This window comes from Toxorhynchites rutilus, chromosome 2, assembly GCF_029784135.1.
Source record: "Toxorhynchites rutilus septentrionalis strain SRP chromosome 2, ASM2978413v1, whole genome shotgun sequence".
Lineage (NCBI taxonomy): Eukaryota > Metazoa > Arthropoda > Insecta > Diptera > Culicidae > Toxorhynchites > Toxorhynchites rutilus.
In genome coordinates, this window is record NC_073745.1 from 211,154,663 (window position 1) to 211,175,438 (window position 20,776).

General features: G+C 39.6%; 1 protein-coding gene and 1 long non-coding RNA gene across 11 annotated transcripts in view; both read left to right on the forward strand.

Moving 5' to 3' along the window:
* The window catches only part of LOC129764673 (uncharacterized), a 209,811-nt gene extending 197,111 nt beyond the window's left edge, over positions 1-12,700 (forward strand). For all 10 annotated transcript variants that reach the window (XM_055763991.1, XM_055763995.1, XM_055763989.1 and 7 more), the window contains exon 8: positions 37-12,700. In XM_055763991.1, the coding sequence (XP_055619966.1) occupies positions 37-229 (193 nt within the window). In that variant the 3' untranslated portion in view covers positions 230-12,700. The remainder of the gene's footprint in view (positions 1-36) is intronic.
* A 7,496-nt stretch (positions 12,701-20,196) lies between these two features.
* LOC129767958 (uncharacterized) lies at positions 20,197-20,655 on the forward strand. The gene is made up of 2 exons (XR_008741602.1): positions 20,197-20,234; positions 20,369-20,655. It is a non-coding gene; the product is annotated as an uncharacterized LOC129767958 (long non-coding RNA).
* The last annotated feature ends 121 nt before the right edge of the window (positions 20,656-20,776 follow it).

Below are 20,776 nucleotides of genomic sequence, written 5' to 3' on the forward strand. Positions count from 1 at the left end.
TCGCCTGTCAATGTGTAATACTGTTTCTGGTTCCAGCGAAATGGTACACAACATAATTGCACCGATGATAGCCCGACCAGACTTAACGCTGGCTCGTTTCGATGTTCATCATGCTCTGCCCCATACAGCCAACGCCCTGATTGGACGCGCGGCTCACATTGCCGTGCTCGATTCGGAACTGTTCATCGAGAAATTTTTACTGGTGGCGGGTTTAAAATATTTTAGCTAGCTGATTGAAGCCCCAAAACCGAACGAATTCAATCCGTTCAGCGGGATGGGATGGAAGGGTGTAATCACATCTGTAATGCTCTAAACTATTAATGTTTGACAGCATAGCAAATGATTTGAATGTACTACATGATACTAAGCTATTGTAATAGATTCGGACTAAATAGGAAACACCACTGTAGAGTTTACTTTTCATAAATTCAAACAGTGCAGAAGTAGGTTCAATATTAACGATACTAAATTAGAAACGACTGACTCAGCGCCTAAGTTCCGAATTGTTTTCTATATCTTGAACCCTTTACTCATGGAACAAAGTAATACGCAAAAAACAATTGGTACAGGGAAAACAAAATTGTATGTTATGTGTATGTTAACTGTTTGTTTAGAACCAATCGTAGAGTTTATTTAATATATGAAACTACTCTTCACTGCCGGTTGTTGATTGAATCATTATCATTTGTGTAAAAAAAAGCTAATTTAACCGTCGCTTTTACCTCCTATTTTTTTGTAGATCTTTATCTGTGTTAGTAAGTAATCTAATGATCAAATATATGTTATGAACGAGACTGATTTAATCTAAACAATAAATGTAAACACGTAACACAAACGTAACGTATCTGTAACGCTGATGTAATATTACACCATCTTCTCTGAGGAATCAAAACATTCAGAATCAACAATATGATATTCACAAGAAATGATATGAGAAAAATAAAATTTTATGACGATAGCTAGAACAATAATTTTAAGTGCAAGTACAGGGATAAATGTCAGGCTGTTAATTGTCCCCAAGATTAACGTGGAGCTAGAAAAATGTGAAGAAGCACATTGACCAAAGAAGACAGAACACATGAGAAAGTAGAGAACGATTGCCACATGGAAAGTAAAACATTAATTTCAATCGAGGGTTAACCATATCTGAAGGAAACATTCGCGCGGGTTAACGAATTAGGTTGCGTTTGTACAGAGTTTCGAACAGTCATCACGATAGTACTGATCATTCTATGTTCCTAGACAGCTTTCCTATGCCCGAGGCTTTTGAATTATTAGTTGAATCGTGTTATCAATTCACAGAATTTCTATCATCAGAAATATTAAAATCCGTAATGATCAGAATACAACCAAATTAGTGAGAAAGGTTCTGTCGTAGAACTACGTCTATCTTTAACAGAGGCAAATAAAAAAACATGTCACTTTTTTCTGAAATAGTTTTTACATAACATAATAATTTTTGCTTGGAGCGGAACTTTATGATTAGCATACCAATTTTATTTTGCATACAATAATTATACATCCCATTGGGACTAAATCTTCTTCACAACGTTTCGGCAATAAACCCGAGACATGGCTGCAGTTTTCCAACCCCAGAGCCACCTATGCTTCCCAAATCTTGCTCCAACCACCTCGCTCGTTTGGCTATTCTTCTTGTTCCCACCGGATTCGATGCGAATACCATCATTGCGGCACTGCTTTCCCAGAATTCTAATAGGCATAGTCATAGTCAACTGAGGATAGTCAGCTGACTATCTGACTGACTATATCCGTATTCAGTTAGCAATGTCTTTTGGCTTCTTCACGCAGTTTCTGCGCCAAAAGGACTGAACAGTCAGTCGGGCGTTTAATCGCTAACTCCCTCTACCGACTCGACTATATCATATCATTCTTCCCAGTCAAATTGTCCTCATTGCATTTCAAGTGACTTCTCCCAAAACGAATTCGTTCCTCTCTTTCTCTCTCCCATGTACGTGTGCGTGCATCGATATTCGAGTTCAACGTGGTTTAACATACGCTACAGGTGAGCTAGATTATTTTGTATCGTACACAAAAATTACTCACACATATAAAATAACGTGCAGTGTGTGTGCGCTATTTTGCACGCTATTTACTAATACTAACGCGAGTACCTTTATAGCATTCTTGATTAATGTTCGTTGGTTTGAATTCACGATGGGTAGACAATGAACCGTCCATTGATGGGGTAACTTCTTTTTTTGCATCAGAAATAATGTTTTCGTTCCTCTTTATATGGACGTAAAAATAAGATTGCGTACGCGGGTATAAATTTAGTATCAGGGGGAAATGGAAGTGTGGACTGAAGTCAGTTGAATGAAGAGGCAGATTTGTATTCATTAGTCGAGTCAGTTAAAAAATAACCACTGATTGGACTAGTTCACCGGTCATCCTCGCTAATCAACGCTGGTCAATTCATTTTCTAGTCAAGTCACTTTTTGTTGTGGGCGACTGCTGAAGCAGTTCTAGTCGAAGCGAAGCTACGGAGAGTAGAGTCGGTCTTCATTTTTCACCTTCGAAGATTTCGGGCCCTGATTCTAACAACTTATCACGCCCGTCGCACTCCTCGAGCCTTGGCGACTTATTGGATGCTGAGTTCGCCGTAGAGTCGTGGATGTTCGTGATTCATTCTCCTTCTCTATACTTTTTTCCCCTGTACTCCACCGTATGTTGTTCTGAGCACTCAGAGTTTGAAAACACCTAGTGCTTGCACGACCTCTTCGAGCAACGTCCATGCTTCGTGCCCGTAAATAACAACTGGTCAAACCAGTGATTTGCACATGATACACTTCGTACGGGGTCGGAGTTTCTTTGACCTCTAGGATTTTCGGAGCCCTGAGCGCACTCACCTGACCTGTCGATGTTGCACTGTCTCCGATGTCACCGCTGTCGTGGCACACATCCAACGCTAGTGGGTATCTTAATTGTCACTAGTTTCTTTACCGGTAACAATAACTATGGCACTACTTTACTTCTCTTCTGTGGCATTTCTCTATATGATTCCTTCACAACATCACGTTCCGCGTATTCTATTCGGCGAACGTTCAATCCCTTTGGCAACTCCAAACGAACGCAGGTCAGCGAAATCACTTTCACGATCGCGAATAATTCTATCGCCTGTGAACGGTGCGCGAAACCGAGAAAACTCGCGATCTCCACTCCACACACTACTGAGCAATGTCACGACCAAAACAATTCAATCCGCATACGCAAACAAAGTCAAAACTTCAAAATTCTGCGATTATCTTAATCCTCAAATCCTCAAAACGACGACGTGCACACTCTTCACTAGTTGTTTCCAGACTCCTAATCCATGTCTCTATTGACTCATACCGACCGATCGAAATTGAAGTTCCCATACCGTAATCTCTCGCGCTCTTACTCGCCGTCATCCAACTCCTCCATCAAAACTCTCTCCCACCTTCTGCTATTTCGCTCTTCACACAACAATTGTGCCATGCAGCGTTGCCAATATTCCCGTTTAAACTGGATTCTTCCAGTTTTTTTTCCTCGATCCAGTCTAACAGTTAAACCTCGTACGTGATTCACTTTTCATCACCAGTCACCATCTTCTTCAAAAATGGGTACATCCAGTTTTTTTTTTAATCCAATCTTCTGCAAACGATTCCAAACGGTTTTATGGTTTATACCCAGTTCCTGGCCAATCGAGCGAGTGCTCACATGCCGGTCTACTTGGATGATTTCAACGATTTTATCCACGGTTTCCACGACGATTGGCCTACCAGTACGGGGTGTATCTTCGACAGCCACTACACCAGAACGAAATCGATCAAACCAACGCTGTGCTGTGCGAATCGTTACAGTATCGGGTCCATAAACTACACGAATTTTTTCGGCACAGATTGTCGTCTTTAAAAAGCCGTATAGTATGACCCGATGCGATAAGTACAATACAAGATATGTTTGAGTGTTGCCATATATTGACAATATACGACATTTCTTTTCCCCAACCCAATATTATCCCTCCCTCACCCTTTCTATTCCTTAACCAATTTCGTTTTTTGACATTAATCGTTCGATCGATCGAAGGTGTATTGGCCTTGGATCGATCTTTCTTTTCTTACACACTCTCAGTGTTATTTTCCTCCTGCTTACACTTCCGAATTCAATACGGTTAGTGCGCAGAGCGTGTGGTGCCTACCCAAGCAGCAACGTTCTATATCGTCTTCGAGTTTATATACATATTATATGTTCTAGGTCCTCCAAAACATGCTGAAGTACAGACCAATTGATCTACCATTTCAACAACGACTGGTGCAATGTTCACAACAAGAAATCTAACCCTAAATGGTTCATAGAGCCTGCGTGCTATGCTGACTTTGAGTTTATATTAGGCTGTCAAAAAAGTCCTGCGGTATTTTTTTTTGAATTTTCATTTGTTCATAAAATTAGTTACAATCATCTGTTTTAAGTCAAATATGCGCCGTTTTGTTCGATGACTTGTTCCCAACGAGATGCCAACTTCATAATACCCCTGTTATAGAAGCTCGCTTCCTTATTATCAAAAAACTCGGATAGCCAATTTTCACAGGCCTCTTTTGTGGCTAACTTCTGACTACCTAGCTCGTTCGCCATGGACAAAAACAGTCGGTAGTCACTTGGTGCAAGGTCCGGACTATACGGCGGATGCAAAAGAACCTCCCATCCGAGCTCCCGGAGCTTCTGGCGCGTCACCAAAGAAGTGTGTGGCCTGGCGTTGTCCTGATGGAAGACAATGCGGCCTATGTTTATCAAAGATGGCCTCTTCTTCATGAGTGCTACCTTCAAGCGTGCCAGTTGTTGGCAGTACAGGTCCGAATTGAGCGTTTGGCCATAGGGAAGCAGCTCATAATAGATTATTCCTTGACAATCCCACCAAACACACAGCAGAATCTTCCTGGCCGTTAATGAGGGCTTGGCCACCGTCTGAGCCGCTTCAGCGGGCTTCGACCACGACCGTTTGCGCTTCACGTTGTCGTAAGTGACCCACTTTTCATCGCCAGTCACCATCCGCTTCGGAAACGGGTCGATTTTGTTGCGATTCAGCAGCGATTCACATGCGTCGATACGGTCAAAGATGTTTTTTTTTGCGTCAACGTGTGTGGCACCCATACATCGAGCTTCTTTGTGAATCCAAGCTTCTTCAAATGGTTAATAACGGTTTGATGACTTATCCCCAGCTCTTGGCCGATGCTACGGCTGCTACTATGCCGGTCTTTCTCGGCTAATTCAGCGATTTTGTCGCAATTTTCGACGACAGGCCTTCCGGAGCGTGGCGCATCTTCGACGACCTCTACACCAGAACGAAAACGTTGAAACCATCGTTGTGCGGTAGAAATGGAAACTGTATCGGGTCCATAAACTGCACAAATTTCATTGGCAGCTTGAGATGCATTTTTGCCTTTGTCATAGTAGTACTGTAAAATATGTCGGATTTTCTCTTTATTTTTCTCCATATTTGCAACACTATAACTCACGAACGACTTAACCAAACAAAACACTGTCAAGGACTATAAAATACCTTTCCAACAAGCTATAGTATACAATGAATACAACTAGAACTACGCGCTTACAACGACACCTCGCGGAAATACCGCAGGACTTTTTTGACAGCCTAATATAAATAGTATATGTTATAGATCATCCAATTCATTCTGAAGTTTAGAAGGTCATTGGACCAATGTGCTCCATTGACTTTAATTGATATGAATATTAAACCCAAGTAATCTTGCTCCCGTTTACATCCGTTTACATCAATCAACCCTTCAACGAAATGAAAATCCGAAAATCTCATGTGTCACAACATGCGGCAAAGATTATTTTAGGTAACCTAAAAAGGAAAACCTGTACAATTAATTAGACCGGCTGTATATTCTATTATTTATCGCATCTTTCTCAATCGAAATCCATTCTCACAGTTAAAACCTGAGAAGGTATCCGTGAGCACACGAGAACACGAAGGAACAACACAAAAGGATCAGCCTACCGTACTATCCCAAAATAACCAACGCAGTCCAGTCTACACTCCGGAAACACGGATTTCATGTGGTGTACAAAAGTGAGAGCACCCTGAAAGACCTTTTGTGCAACCTGAAAGATAGAATTCCACCGGATGAAAAAGCAGGGATCTATCAGATTCCCTGCAAAGACTGTACAAGTGTATACATCGGCCAAACTCGTCGGAAATTCAAAATCCGCCTACGTGAACATAAGAATGCGGTGGATAATGAACGAGCCAACGAATCAAGTGTGGCAGCACATGCTTTAACTCAAGCCCACTGTGTAGACTGGGAGAAGGCAAAAATTATTAGAAATGTACGAAAAGCCTCACAGTTGAATGCATGGGAATCAGTGTACATCTCAACCAGCGATTCCCCACTTATGAATGAAGAAGATGCACCAATATCATCTCAACTCTTCCATCTGACGAAGCTGATAGCTCAGCAAAATATATCTTCGACAAGTACTGATAACCATATGAATATGTGTTAGTGCTCCATCGTAACCAGTCGGACACCGTCCAGTAGATGGGCAACATCGAGCCCGAAACCGGTCGACGAAAAAGGTAATTTTAACCCTTGTAAGGATTATAAGTGTTGTGTCCTAGTTCCGTGTCGCGTCTCGTGAGTGAATAGTGATAAATGTCCTTACGATAGCACAACCAAAAATAAGAGTATCCGAGAGAACTTCTCTAAAATCAGTCGTCCCGGCGATACGTTAATCATAGCTTTATAGAACTCCATTCGCGACGGCGGAGAGTTATCTTTGGAAAACCTGAAAAGATAACCGGAAGAACACTAACATCAATCGGACCGGCGTTATATTCCGTTATTCATCCATAATATAGATTCTATATTGAACTTCCATCTCGAAGGGACACAGTTATCTTTCAAAAGCCTGAGAAGCCGAGAGAACTCCTCTAGAAACAATCGTCACGGAGTTATGTTCCATTATGCGTAAGCTTCATAGAAATTATATCGCGACAGAAGAGTGTTATCTTTAGGTAACCTGAGAAGGTTACCGAGAGAAATCCTCTGAAACCAATAGAAGTTCCTCGAATATTGTTTCACAGTAATGTTCGAGTGGTGGGAAACGTTATTTTGATCTGCTCGAATGGTTGATTAATGGCTCATTTCGCTATTTTATGAACAACATGTGAACATTACACGAAGCTTCGAAATAAATTCTATTTCTCAAGCACTGGAATAGACAAAAAAAATGTTTTGAATAACTCAAAGTCGAACTTCTTAAAATAAAACGATTTTTCAGAATCCAGTTTTCCCCAGTTTTTTTAGGAGCAATTATTATTGGCAACTCTGGTGCCATGTGCGATTATAGCATGAGAATTGTTGACATGTTGCGTGTTTGTGTTGGTGCGCCTATTCCACTACATATAGGGCGCTTGCAGCGTGCATATGTATTAGTAATCTGTTGGGCAGGCAAAAGTGATCGCTGCATAGGATTTATATGGATCGACATGATTGAGCTTTGTTTAAATAATTATTTAAGCGAAATAGTTATAAACATTACGCGATACTCTTTATTAATAACATGCCAATATATGCTTCTTTACATAATCATATTTACTTTTAGCGTCAAAGCCATGTACACCTAGAAAAATAGATATTTCTGTTATGGCTATGACCATATCAATGAAAGCAGACTGACTATTCAAAAAGTTTCACAGAAACAGTGCAAACTGCACATTGCGATTGCTTAGCCGGATTAGGTGAAGTGTGTTCCCATTTGAGCTTTGGGCTTTTTGCCCTGGAATGCTATTCTCGTGAAGAAGTGAACTATAATGAACTTTAGTGTGCATGTACAGTGACTCAAACCCGTAATCGTATTCCACCATGATCTCTTTTCCCTTCTTTTGAAAGTCGAAAACAAGTTTTCGGAACCTTCTATTTAAATAAAGTCATAGTTTCATATGAGAGTTAAAAAGTTTGCTATCTGTTTTCAGAATAATGGTTTTTATTTCTCTACAAATGACGAATGTATGTGCGAATGTATGAAAATTGAATTTCCGAATTCCATCATTAGTATGGTATCTCTTGTTCATTATAACTATCTTCAGCTGTCTTTGGCTTTATCTATGTATTTTTTGGTATATTCGGAAGAAGGAGTTATCATTTTTTTCATCAAGTGGTTTTTAAAATCGTTAATCTTAGAAATTTAATGGTTTCTAAATTTCCTACACAGATAACTTCTTCAGGTTTTTACTGAGATTGATGTCGGAAGATTGTGGAGGAATATCAATAGCTTTTGAGTAATTGTAATGCAACCATGTGCGAACTTTATATGTCTTGAGATCTGGGTCATTGTCTTGGCAATACTTGAATCCTCGATTCCATCCCATTTTGTTGACACTTTGCTCCATATTTACCTTCAGGATGTTCAAGTAAACATTCTGATCCAATATACCATTCATTCCTTCCTTTTTCACATGTTGTTGCTTCAACAGTTTGTAAACGAGCGGTTGGTTACACGGAAATAACATACGGAAATGGGGAATCAAGCCTTATTACTGAGGCCAACAGTTTATTGAACCAGTATTGCAATATGCGAACTTTCTCGCGCTGGTCCAAGGAACTGGAGTCTCGCCGAAATCCAAGTCGATGACCATATTAGAAGCAAGTTTAAAGCTGGTGATAAATACATCGCTCTACCAAAATCGGTTTCAGAATGGCTGCATAGGAGGTACAGCGGACATTGTATTCGCTATACGGATGGCTCGAAAAGTTCCGCTGCGGTAGGCATCGGTATATCGGTTCCAAACCTCAGCGCTTCTTATTGTCTGCCCGAGTCATGCTCAATAATCACCGCCGATGACATAGCAATCTTCATAGCAGCCACCACAGCGTCAGAAAAATCACTTCTGATCTGATTCAGAAGGGCATTATCACTGCCCTTCCCTCTCCACGTTCACGCCACCCGTGGATCCAAGCCATACAGGATAGCGCCTTACCCAAAACTGTTTTCGCATGGATACCAGACCACTGCGGCATCCTCGGAAACGAAAAAGCGGATCATTTAGCAACTTCTGGGACAAAAGGAAATCAGCATACAGACAAAGTCCCAGGTCAGATCGTGGCTGAATTCGATTTTCCGCAACTCTTGGTCAACTATTTGGTACAGTAAACATTCACTAACTGGGCGAAAAGAGAAGACCACTTATCGACATTCGCGTTTTAACTGGTCCGGCATGTTAAACGTCAAATAAAATCGAGGGATACTTCAATGAATTGTTTGATTCGCTTAGTTCCTGTAATTGGATAAATAAAAGGATTCCAATGGAAGTTTCGCATTGAGTGCGACAACAGGTATGACATATGATTTGAGAAAATTGTTTTTCTGTAGTTTAATCAATGTTTTTGTCGTGCGAAAATAATGTCAACTTTCATAACATTTAAAATTACATTCGAATGCCCCTCACAGCAAATCTTCCATTTGAATATGGCGTCGATTGTTTACGAAATTGTGCTTTTTAACTGGTCCAAGGACCAGTTAACGTTCGCCCAGTTAAATAGCAGACCAGTTAAACCAGGACCAGTTAGCGAACGATTACTGTATAACCGAACGGCATTTTTTTGCGCAAAATTAAAAGTTGCATCAACAGATGGGAAGATCTTCCAAACTTTAAAGAGCAAAAAATAATAACCCGTCTTCGCACTGGCCACTCCAAGATTTCACACAACATGGAGGCGGAATCTTCCATGTAGACTGCGATTTGTGTCAAGTGCGATTGTCCGTCGAGCATTTTCTATGCGTTTGCCCCAAGTATGAGAACCTCCGAGACAAATACCGAATATCAAGCAGCATCCGCGATGTACTCCAAGATGATAAATAATACATTAATCTGCTTCCTCAAGGACGCAGTTCTCTTCCACCACATCTGAAATAGCCGGGAAAAGATGTTAGAAGCATGAACAGACAACGTTACACACAATTAATAGAACCAACACTGTAAGAATAAAGCGATGAACCAGCCCACGGCTGAAAATCTCTATAATAAAGTAAATAAAAAAAAAGTTATCAACACGCCAAGGTTGAAAAATTCCTCTCTCAACTCGAGCTCGTCGCCGTCGATCACAACACTACTGCCGGGAAGAATTCTGTTACGATCAGTCCCTGCTGCTAGCATGTATTTAATCTTAGACGCATTGATCCCAAGCCCAACCAGTCCTGCTTCGTGTTTCAGTCGAGTATACAAATCCGCTATCGTCGCATGTGTTCTTCCGATTATGTCTACGTATATAAACTGATAACGTGATATAAACTGATAAACTCGTCTACGCATATAAACTGACTAGGCTTGTTGAAAATCGCGCATGTTGAAGCCCGCTCTCCGCACAACACCTTCCAGCGCCACGTTGAAGAGCAGACAGGAGAATTCATCGTCTCGTCGAAATGCCTTGTGAGTCTCAAACGATTCCGGCAAATCGCCTGAGATCCGCACAATGAACCGCACATCGATCATCGTTGCTTGAATCGGTCTTGTCAGCTATCGAGGAATGCCGTTTTCGTCAATGATTCTCCATAGGGGTCGTCGATCGATTGTATCATATGCGGCATACACTCTACAAATGTTCCCAGACCTCCCTTGAAGAGCTCCGCTGCGAGGCCATCCTTACCAATTACTTTGTGGTTCTTTGACTAAATCATGACCTCCTTAACTTCACCTATCGTCGGGGGTGGTACGTTGTCGTTGTTCACTGCACTAGTGTAGTCCTCCTCAACGCCGTCTTGGTCTCCTGTCTGTGCGCTGTTCAGGTGTTCTTCGAAGTGCTGGCTCCACCTTCCAATCACCTCGCGTTTGTTTGTCAAGATGCCTCCTTCCTTGTTCCTGCACATTTTGGCCCACGGCACAAGGTCTTTGTGCGAGTCGTTTAGTTTTTTGAAGAACTTCCGCGATTTTCGAGAACGATAAAGCAGCTTCATCTCCTGAAACACTTTCTCTTCCTGGCGACCATTCATTCTGTTGTCCATTTTGTTCATACTCGATGACGGTCTCTGCTGTGCTGCTTATTGCTGCTTTCAGGGTGTTCCAGCATGCATCGAGAGGAGCAGCATCAAATTCGTCTACCCCCGGTAATGCAGCCTCAAAACGCTACGAATATGTTGCAGCAACTTTCGGCTCCTACAGTCGTCGTAGCAGTTTGACCATCACTAGGTGGTGGTCTGAATCTACGTTAGCGCCACGATAGGTTCGATGATATCTGAGAAGTACAGAGTAGGAACCCCACTTTTACTCAAATATTATTCATGAAATTTTGACAGGGCGTATCAAAAAGGTATATACTTTTTTCAAATCAAGTAGCTTTTAAAAATAGTACCACTAAAATTTCCTATTTTTTAAACTCCTATTCACTATTAATTCATATCGCAACACAAAAACTTACACATTCAATGATTCCGAACGAAAAAATGCGAATGTTTCTGGAAGATATTATCCTTTGTAGACACTTAACCAACAAATAAAAAATCTAAAAGGCGATCATCGGAGAGGAATGTCAATTAATACGCAGATTTGAAACGGAAAACGAGATAATCGCATCGCCAAGAAAATTTCACAGGCTAGCTTGCACGACAGAAAACGACAAAAAAACGTTAAAGACACCAATTTCTTACCAAGATCAAAGTTTCGTAAGTTCTTTTTAACTACAAATAGTACTGTATATTAATACGGAAGAAGATATTGAATAATATTGATCAAAGCAAATAATCCTCGTAGATGTTTCTATTGAATCAATCGAGTCAACATGAATCGTACAAGCACACAGCTCTCGATGAAACTGAAATGCCAAAAAAAAACAGTAAATTGGCTACGAAGCAGTTTCATCGTTGGAATGGAACCATCAGAACGATAAACAAGCATGGAAACGGAATGCCGGTTCATATAACAAGTTGCGATGATAGATTAAAGTATATTCTCGTATTTTAGAATTAAGATTGAATCAGTGTTGGTAAATATCTCATGAAAACATTAACAAAATATTCAGATCAAACCATTTAGTATATGTCAAACAAGGGTGCAGTTCTTCTCCGAAACCATTTAGAATTATATACAAAAATGAGTAGTAAAAGATTTGGCACAAAGTGGAATGCTAAAAAACGATGCATGATTACAGCAAAACAGAAAGAAATTTGTGATGTCAGCAAAGGTTACTCGTTGTTTCATACTACAAAAAAACGGGATCCTAAAACTGGAACTTCCCTGACTCTCGTTTTTCCGTACTTGTTGAAAATGATGATGTATAACAACCGTTTACTCTACATATTTGTTCGATAACAAGTTTGACCAAACTATTTTCTGTTACAAGAGAAAGCAAGTGAGCCATCCTCCAGGCTCCGATAAGAACTGTTTCCAATTTTTTTCATATGGCTGCCGTTCGAGATTGGTGCATGTGGAAAACATAGGATTGTGAATCGAAAAGGAACTTCGGAGTTGCTATTGACTACTATTCTTACTCTGTAATCTTTATCCTTGTCGCCTGCATAAGGAATTAGCCTCATTACTGGAATGTTGTAACGAAGTAAAAGAAGTATAGCAGAACAAATTGACACACGATGAATGTTTGGGAATGTTAACGTTAATCGGTAAAGATTATTCTATTACGATGAAAACAATGGTAGAGTCTAGCATAGTGCAACAATTTACTGAAACAGTTGGTAGAAATAGTGAAGTTAAATTTGAAAAAGCTAAACCCGAAGTTTTTTGTTGAAAGAAATCCAATTCATACCTGTTAGGTACGCAACTAAGTTCCCGCTGTTTGTCAATAGATAGTTTCGGCAGTAACAGAAGGTCTCCTATCAGGGTGGTGCAGCAAACAGGAGCTGCATGACGACCAGGCTAAAGGTTGTCATCAATTTAGGATGTGCTAAACATGCTACAAATTCCAGAATTGGCGCCAAATTCGTTGATTGTTAGTAAAATCGGTGTTATTCACAGCGGACGACTATAAGGTCCTTACCGAAGAGCGAGAAGTTTTTTTAAAAGGGGCTTGTATCGACTGAACTGGCTGGGGCAAAAGGCATACGTGTCCAGTAATCCTGTGACGTCTATTTTCAGCAGATGACCAACAGATCCCAAATCAAGAACGCGAGTAGAGAGTTGGTCGTTTGCGGGTCGTTTGAATACGAATCGTTGGGGGGAATCCATTATCTCGTTACCCTCATCGCCGACGGTACACGGAAAGTTTTCGTATATATTCTGGAATCGTTCAGGCGTTAGAGGCGTACGAAAACTGCATAACGATGGCGAAACGGCGATCTGGATGCAAGTTGAAGATGGCTTTGACTGCACTGGCCAGAAATATGTGAAACGTCGGTTCAAGACAAGTCTGAAGCGAGATGGGATACTACATCAGAAATCCTATCTATACATGTCAGAGCAAAATGACATTGCAGTAGATATTTATTTGCAAAAATAGTGATGATTGGTATCTTCAATATTCAATTTTCCACTGGGGAATATTTGGGTGATTCGAATCTATTTTTGAGAAAATCATTCGCAGGATTCTTCATACTTCAAACTACAATCCCCCCATAACTGCCTCACGATCACAAGGCTTAGTTCTGTTATTCCACGCGGCATTGGAAGATATGTGTTCTGACAGTTGATGAAGATTTCGAGATTTTAAATTGATGTTCATGACTTCCAATCGGACGATGTATCCGTATCTTATAACGATCTTGTAGTCGTCAGGGGACATATATACCATTGCCGTCTGCTGAATTGCTGCGTATACCGTTTGATGATTGGGCAGGATGTTGATCTGGGATGGAAACAATTCGCATCTATTTACACTCAGTTAAGACTCGTGCGCAGTACAAATAAAAGTCATCGTAACAGCAGTGGTGATACCCCTATATGACTATTCATCTTGGTTACAGCAATCAAACAGAAGAAGTGTCATAAAGGGCGAACACGAAATTATTGCGACACCGAAAATGTCATGCCAATTTTCTTATAATGTTTAGAATCAAACCAAAATTTTAGGGTAGTTTTATACATATATTTACCTCTAAAATCAAAAGAAAAGTTAATCGATGGAGCCTTGAGTGTAAAATTGAACGCATTTTCGCTTGATGCCCTCCATCAAAGTCTTTACAATGTCATCCGGTACCAGTTTCTCAGTTTTTTTCCATTTCTTAACATGTCCTTCTCGTCTTTGACTGTCTTTTTGCTCTTCCGAAGTTCCCGCTTCATTATTGCCCAGTACTGCTCCACCGGGCGCAGCTCCAGACAGTTCGGCGGGTTCATGTCCTTTAGAACAAAATGGACAGAATTGGCCTCATACCACTCCAGGACACTTTTAGAATAGTGGCATGATGCCAAATCTGGCCAAAATAGCGGAGCTTCGTCGTGCTGCTGCAAGAACGGCAAAAGGCGCTTTTCAAGGCACTCAGATTTGTAGATCTCGCTATTGACTGTGCCCTTTATCACGAAAGGTTCACTCCTCAGTCCGCAAGAGCAGATGGCCTGCCAAACGAGATATTTGGAGACGAACTTCGACATTTTCTTCTTCTTAAATTTGTCGTCCACATCGAACTTGCTCTTGCCGGTGAAAAACTCCAACCCCGGATTTTGCTTCAAATCGGCTTTTATATACGTTTCGTCGTCCATCACACAGCAGCCATATTTTGTCAGCATGTTCTCGTAGAGCTTCCGTGCCCTAGTTTTAGCCGTCGATTGTTGCCGCTCATCGCGGTTTGGGAAGTTCTGTACCTTGTATGTATGTAGTCCAGCTCTCTTCTTTACATTCTGGACGTAGCTCTGCGACATGCCGATCTTTTTAGCCAAATCACGGCTTGAGACGTTGGGATTTGCCTTAATCATCCGCTTCACCTTTCCCGCAATAATTTGGTGTTCGCCCATTATGAGGAACTCTCTGCTCAAAGCAAATGACTACCAATATGAAGAAACCCGATCAAAATCGTTAATGTTACGAAAAATCTCTATCGTCATGGCACCTATGCAACGCGACGATGACTGTTGCTGTTGCGTCGCTTACATGAAAAACAAAGACTTTCGTTCCATGAGAATGACTATTTTCAGCTATGATTCGAAATCGTCGCTACTTGCAGTCGCATGCCTATCGTCATCATTAGTATGCAACACGACGATGACTTCTATATCTTGCTTCTTTTAACCCTTTCACTACGACAGTGTGCTCCGTCGGAGTGCTACCGCTGAACGAAGCACTGCGCCGAAAAGTATGCATATCGTGCTGGTGTGATCGATGTGCAATATCACCCTGATATAGATAGAAAGATTAAATGTATCGCTGATCTTGATCAATAAAAAAAGTAGCAGGATCTGAGTTGACGTAGCACTTTGAAAACAATCGTTATTGAATAAAGTTTTTGTAGGACGGCGCCAGTGGTTGTATGGTTAGCGTAACAGCCTCACAATCCGATCGGCCTGGGTTCAATCCCAGCTGGCGTCGTTGGGATTTTCTGAGGCGAAAAATCTCTGGTTACGTCTTCCTTCGGAGCGGAAGTAAAAGAAGTTGGCCCGGCTCATGAGTTGTTGAGTCTGATAGGTAGGAACAGGTGGAGTCGCCTCCCTGATGTCGGTGATTGGCACTAAAGTGGCGGAAATAGGCCGACGAAAAATAAGCGAAGATAAAAAAAAAAAAAAAAAAAAAGTTTTTGTAGCTGTTCAGAAATCCGTAAATTCAACTTATTCAATACTCTAAACAGTTCGTGTGTTCAGGTGCGTGCTCTTCTCCCACAGCGCAAGCAGCGAGTAAAATCTAAAAAAACATACCTACCTTATTCGCTCGACTGTTCACTTCTTTTACAATCCTCACTGTTTGTGTCATAATCAAAAAAAATTTTGAATAAATTTCTTATCTAAGGGTATATTATATAACATATATCGAAATAATAATTTTGCGTTATATGCATTTGAAATCCCTTAATTTTTGGTTACATTTTTAATAGAGTGACCCCCTATATAGGATTCAAAGGCGTAGTCCTACGTCAAAAGCAAAAATAATATTGTGGAGACTAGTGGGCGCAAACTTTATTTGGAGTTTCACAATTTGCAACGATCGATACTTTTTTTTTATTTTTCAACACCAGTAAAAAGGAGATTTAAAACGTTGGTACATCCACTATTTAAAGCGGCAGAAAGTTTCGCTATTACTAATCAATGCGAAAAAAACGAAAACAATGGTAACGGACACCGGACACCGAGGAATATTAAGAGATGAAATGAAGAAACGAATAGTCCACATTAAAATCGATAGCGCTAGACGTCACAATCGGCATTTGTTTGGCATACATGACGAATAAAATCTCGATGGGGACGTGGTTATTCGTAATCTCGGTGATTTTCTATTAATCTCCACTACATGAAGGATATATTATATAGGGTAGATAGGGATAATATGGTCCCCCTAAGTAGAAGGGTATAAGCTTATGGGCACGGACGGTAGTTTGACGTAGGACTGTGATTGTTCAGAACGGTTGTTTTTTGAAATGTAATTTTTTTCATTGTTCAGAGATCTGTTAGTTTAACTTAGACACATAACAAGGTGGAATGGTAGATGAAGTATATGTGGATCAGCAAACAAAAAAAAAGTAGAAGGGTCTGAGCCTAGGGGCACGGACGGAAGTTTAACGTAGGACTGTGATTATTCAGAATACTTTGTTATTTTAAATGTAATTCTTTTCATTGTTCATAAATCTGTTAGTTTAACTCATTTAAAACTCTAAAAAGTATCCCTGAAAAGGGCCGTTTGTTGTATGTACTCATGACCTTCAAACGGTTTGCAACGAACAGAGAAAGACTATAAGCTTCTGGCATGAAATTCAACTGTCTAACTGAAAATGATTAATGAATATCAGTGGGAAACATAACAGGCTGGAATGGTAGATGAGGTACCGTTCTGAATCATATTTCGGACGCTTAAGGCATATGATGCATAAAACAGATGTGAGCTTTATGCACAGGTATTATTTGGTTGATATTTTCAATAAATTAGTTCAATATGCTTTGAGGCTTCCTACTTTGGTACCTAACACTGAATCTAATTTCGGATACTTTATTTTGTTTTTTTTACGAAAATTACATTAGACTTGATTATATTTCATAATAAGCTGCGAAATACTTACCAAGCAATCACAGTAAACTGTTAACGATGATGAGAACTGATAAAACACGGGAGAAATTTAAATATTTATGAACGGATAAGTTCTACGAGCTCACGCTAAGCAAACGTCAAACACAAATGGTTATAAGTAGTGTCAGATTTTTGTCGATTATGTTATAATTCAAATGTTCTCATATGAGATGATAGTGAAACCACGGGATTACTCTAAAGAAGCAATTGTGATATTAATTTTATAGTTATATCATCAGTGCATTAAGCATTTCAAGATATTAGAACAAAGTGTCCGAAATATGATTCAGAACGGTATATGGTAGGTGAACCAAAAAAATTTCTTCAATGATTACATTGGATATGAAATTAATAGGGAAGAATCGAAGAAACAAGTTGAAAATACTCACGATTTCGTGATATTTTTAGGTAAGATACATCATGAAGTTACTTTATTTTTAATGGATAGCTATGCTATTGTGAGCTCTTTCCATTATCTTATTCTTATTATTAGGCATCGGGAGCAGAAGCTTTTTCGGTGAAATAACGTTCGTTTGCAGACTATCACAATGAAGTCTTCTTAGTTCTACTGCTCAATCTATCATAGGAGGAATTGACTCATTGGTATATATTATAACATCTATCGTAAGAACGATTCTGCGTAATATGCATTTGAAAACTCTTAATAAACGTTACATTTTTCGTAGAGTGACCCCTATATAGAAATCAAAGACGTAATCCTACGTCAATATTGCTCCATCGTAAAAACATTACCAAATAATCCGAGCAGCTAGAGCTGCAAAGGATCTGCACAATGTAAATAACGTTCAAGTGTTTCTCGCGGGACACAATGCACTAAGACTGCATGTCGCACTTACGTAACACTCTTCACCGCTTTAATTGCCGCGTTCAAGCCGCACTTTTTTCGATCGGATGTTCTGGTATAATTCCGCACCATGATTCCACATCAGTTATTTCCAACTATGTTACAAATTTTGACAGCTGTATTTACAGGTTATGTTAAAAAAATTCATGGTCATACTGCCCCAAGCAGTTATAGATAAGTCATTAAATTATATTAAATATATATTATCAATTTTTATTCGAAATTCATGAAAAGTAGCTTAAAATATTATTCATGTCTAGAATAAAAAGTATATTAGGTGTCCCGGTAAGTTTCTTCGGTTTTACAACAGATGGTGTAACTTGATTATTATTCCAGTGAATCAAATTTCCAGACATTCGTTGTAAAGCTACTGTCATTGCGCGTCTTTTTCAGTATATGTCAAAGAGTTGCAGCGTAAACAACATAGTTTTTTGCCTCTTCGAATATGTCGAATTTCGTTCCAACGAGAGTGTTCTTGCGGGGAGTGTTACTTCATTACTTCTATATGAAGAAAAAAGCTGCGGAAAGTCATCGCATTTTGGTGGAAATTTATGGAGACCATGCTCCAACTAAGCGAACGTGTCAGACGTGGTGTGCACGGTTTAAAAGTGGTAATTTTGACTTGGAAGACGAAGACGGTCCGGATCGCTGAAAAAATTTGAAGACGAAGAATTGGAGACTTTACTCGATCAAGATCCGTCACAAACGCAACACGAACTAGCAGATCTTATCCCACCCGCCGTATTCTCCAGAAATTACTCTGTCCGATTACTACCTTTTTCGATCGATGCAACATAGCCTGGTTGACCAGCACTTCTCCAATTTTGATGAAGTCAAAAATTGGATCGATTCGTGGTTAGCCGACAAGCCGATTATTTCCGCAAAGGGATCCGTGAATTGCCAGAAAGATGGGAAAAAGTTGTGACTAGCGATGAGCAACACTTTAAATATAAAAAAAAAGAAATTTACCGATATTCCTATTATGAAAAATATAACAGATGAACTAATATTATTCCGAATCTATTACTTGCGTAGTTAGAAACCATTAGATTGGCTTATAAAATATCTAAATATCTAATCAAAATGGATATCTATATGAAGGTTCTTATAGTCCGTAAAAGAAATATTACCTAGAAATTTTGATGAAAATCTGAGAACCACTATATGAGTTTGGCATGAAATGGATGTAACGATTGAACCATTTGGAATCCGGAATCACAAAATCAATTATATCTTGGGATTTATTGAAGGTACAGAAAATATTATTATATAAAAATGCAAATCATTTATTGTTCTTTTCAGAAAAGTATATCGAAAAAAATATTCAAAAAATTGATGAATTTTCGTACTTTTCTTCGGACCTTCCATCAAAGTTTGGACTCTACATTAGTCACAGTACCACTAAAGCACTTTTCGACTGTAGTGGCAGCTTGCCAAATCTGGCTAAAACTTCACCGGACCTTTTTGAGCCTTAAAAAACGGAAGAAGACGTTTCTATAGACATTCTTCTCATACATTTTCGAGTTCATTGTCTGGTTTGTGACGAGAAACTTGGTTTTCTGTCCACAACTGCAAATCCCTTGCCAAATCGCGAGCTATCTGGAAAATTATTGGAGAAAACGAACTTAAATTTGCTGTGGACATCTCTGGCAGTGGCCTTATAGAATTTCAGGCCTGGGAGCTATCCAAAATCCATCTTCACGTACGTTTCGTTATCTCTTCAATTATCAACAATGGCAAACAATGTCAAACCTCGAACATGGAATAAGTTCGAATGAAATATTTAAGGTAACCTAATCATGAACCAACAGGTTTGACGAACAGAATACTTTAGGCATCCAATAAGTGAATATTTGCTTATTTTGCGTCGAATATATTTGATCAGTAGGGTAACACGAGGTGATTTGGTCATACAGGGTGATTTGGACCACCCCTATATCTCAAAAAGTACGGCTAAATTTGGATTTTTTATAATATCGCCTCCTTCTATTGTTGAACCGTATGTACCTAACGTAAAAAAACATTGGTAAAATTTCACAAGTATAGGGAAACGGTAGCATGAACACAACAAGCACTTTGATTGTCAGAAAATGTTAAATTTTCGATCGTGGTTTTGAGGTTTTAAGGTTTTTTTCCGCTGATTAAACAAACTTATCATGTATTGGGCAGTAAAGTTCTGTTCGCCTACAGAGGAGGAAGAATTTGATGCAGAAACTGTAAGTTTGATAGCAATGAATGAAATTAATTGCATTTTAATTTTTGCATGTTGTGTGGGGTGACATGTACACGTTTCTGTGGGGTGAATTAGTCGTACAGATTTGAAGCTTTTCTTTGGTCTAATTGATTCCAGATGTCGCGGAATTACAAAAGATGGACAGACAACGTTGGAAGAAGGAGGAGCTTGAAGAAGCAACACAGACCATCAAGGACGGTTTTTTTTTAACCAAGCATCGAAAGTGTTCGAAAACGCTCGAACAACAGTGAAAAGATTCATGCAGAATTCGAAATGGTCTCAATGCAATTTTTCTGGTCTGGAATCTGGCCAAGACACCTGATATCGATTCCAAAACACTATTACTGATTGTAACATTATCCCAAAATACTTTACATAAATATAAGAATGTTTTTTTGAATGAATTTTAGCTGTCAAATATTTGGCTTCGGTCAAACAGTGTATGAGCACCCTTACTGAATCAAACCTTATTGATGACGCGACTGAGTCGTTAGGATTCTTCAAAGAAGGTCATATTCAAACGAA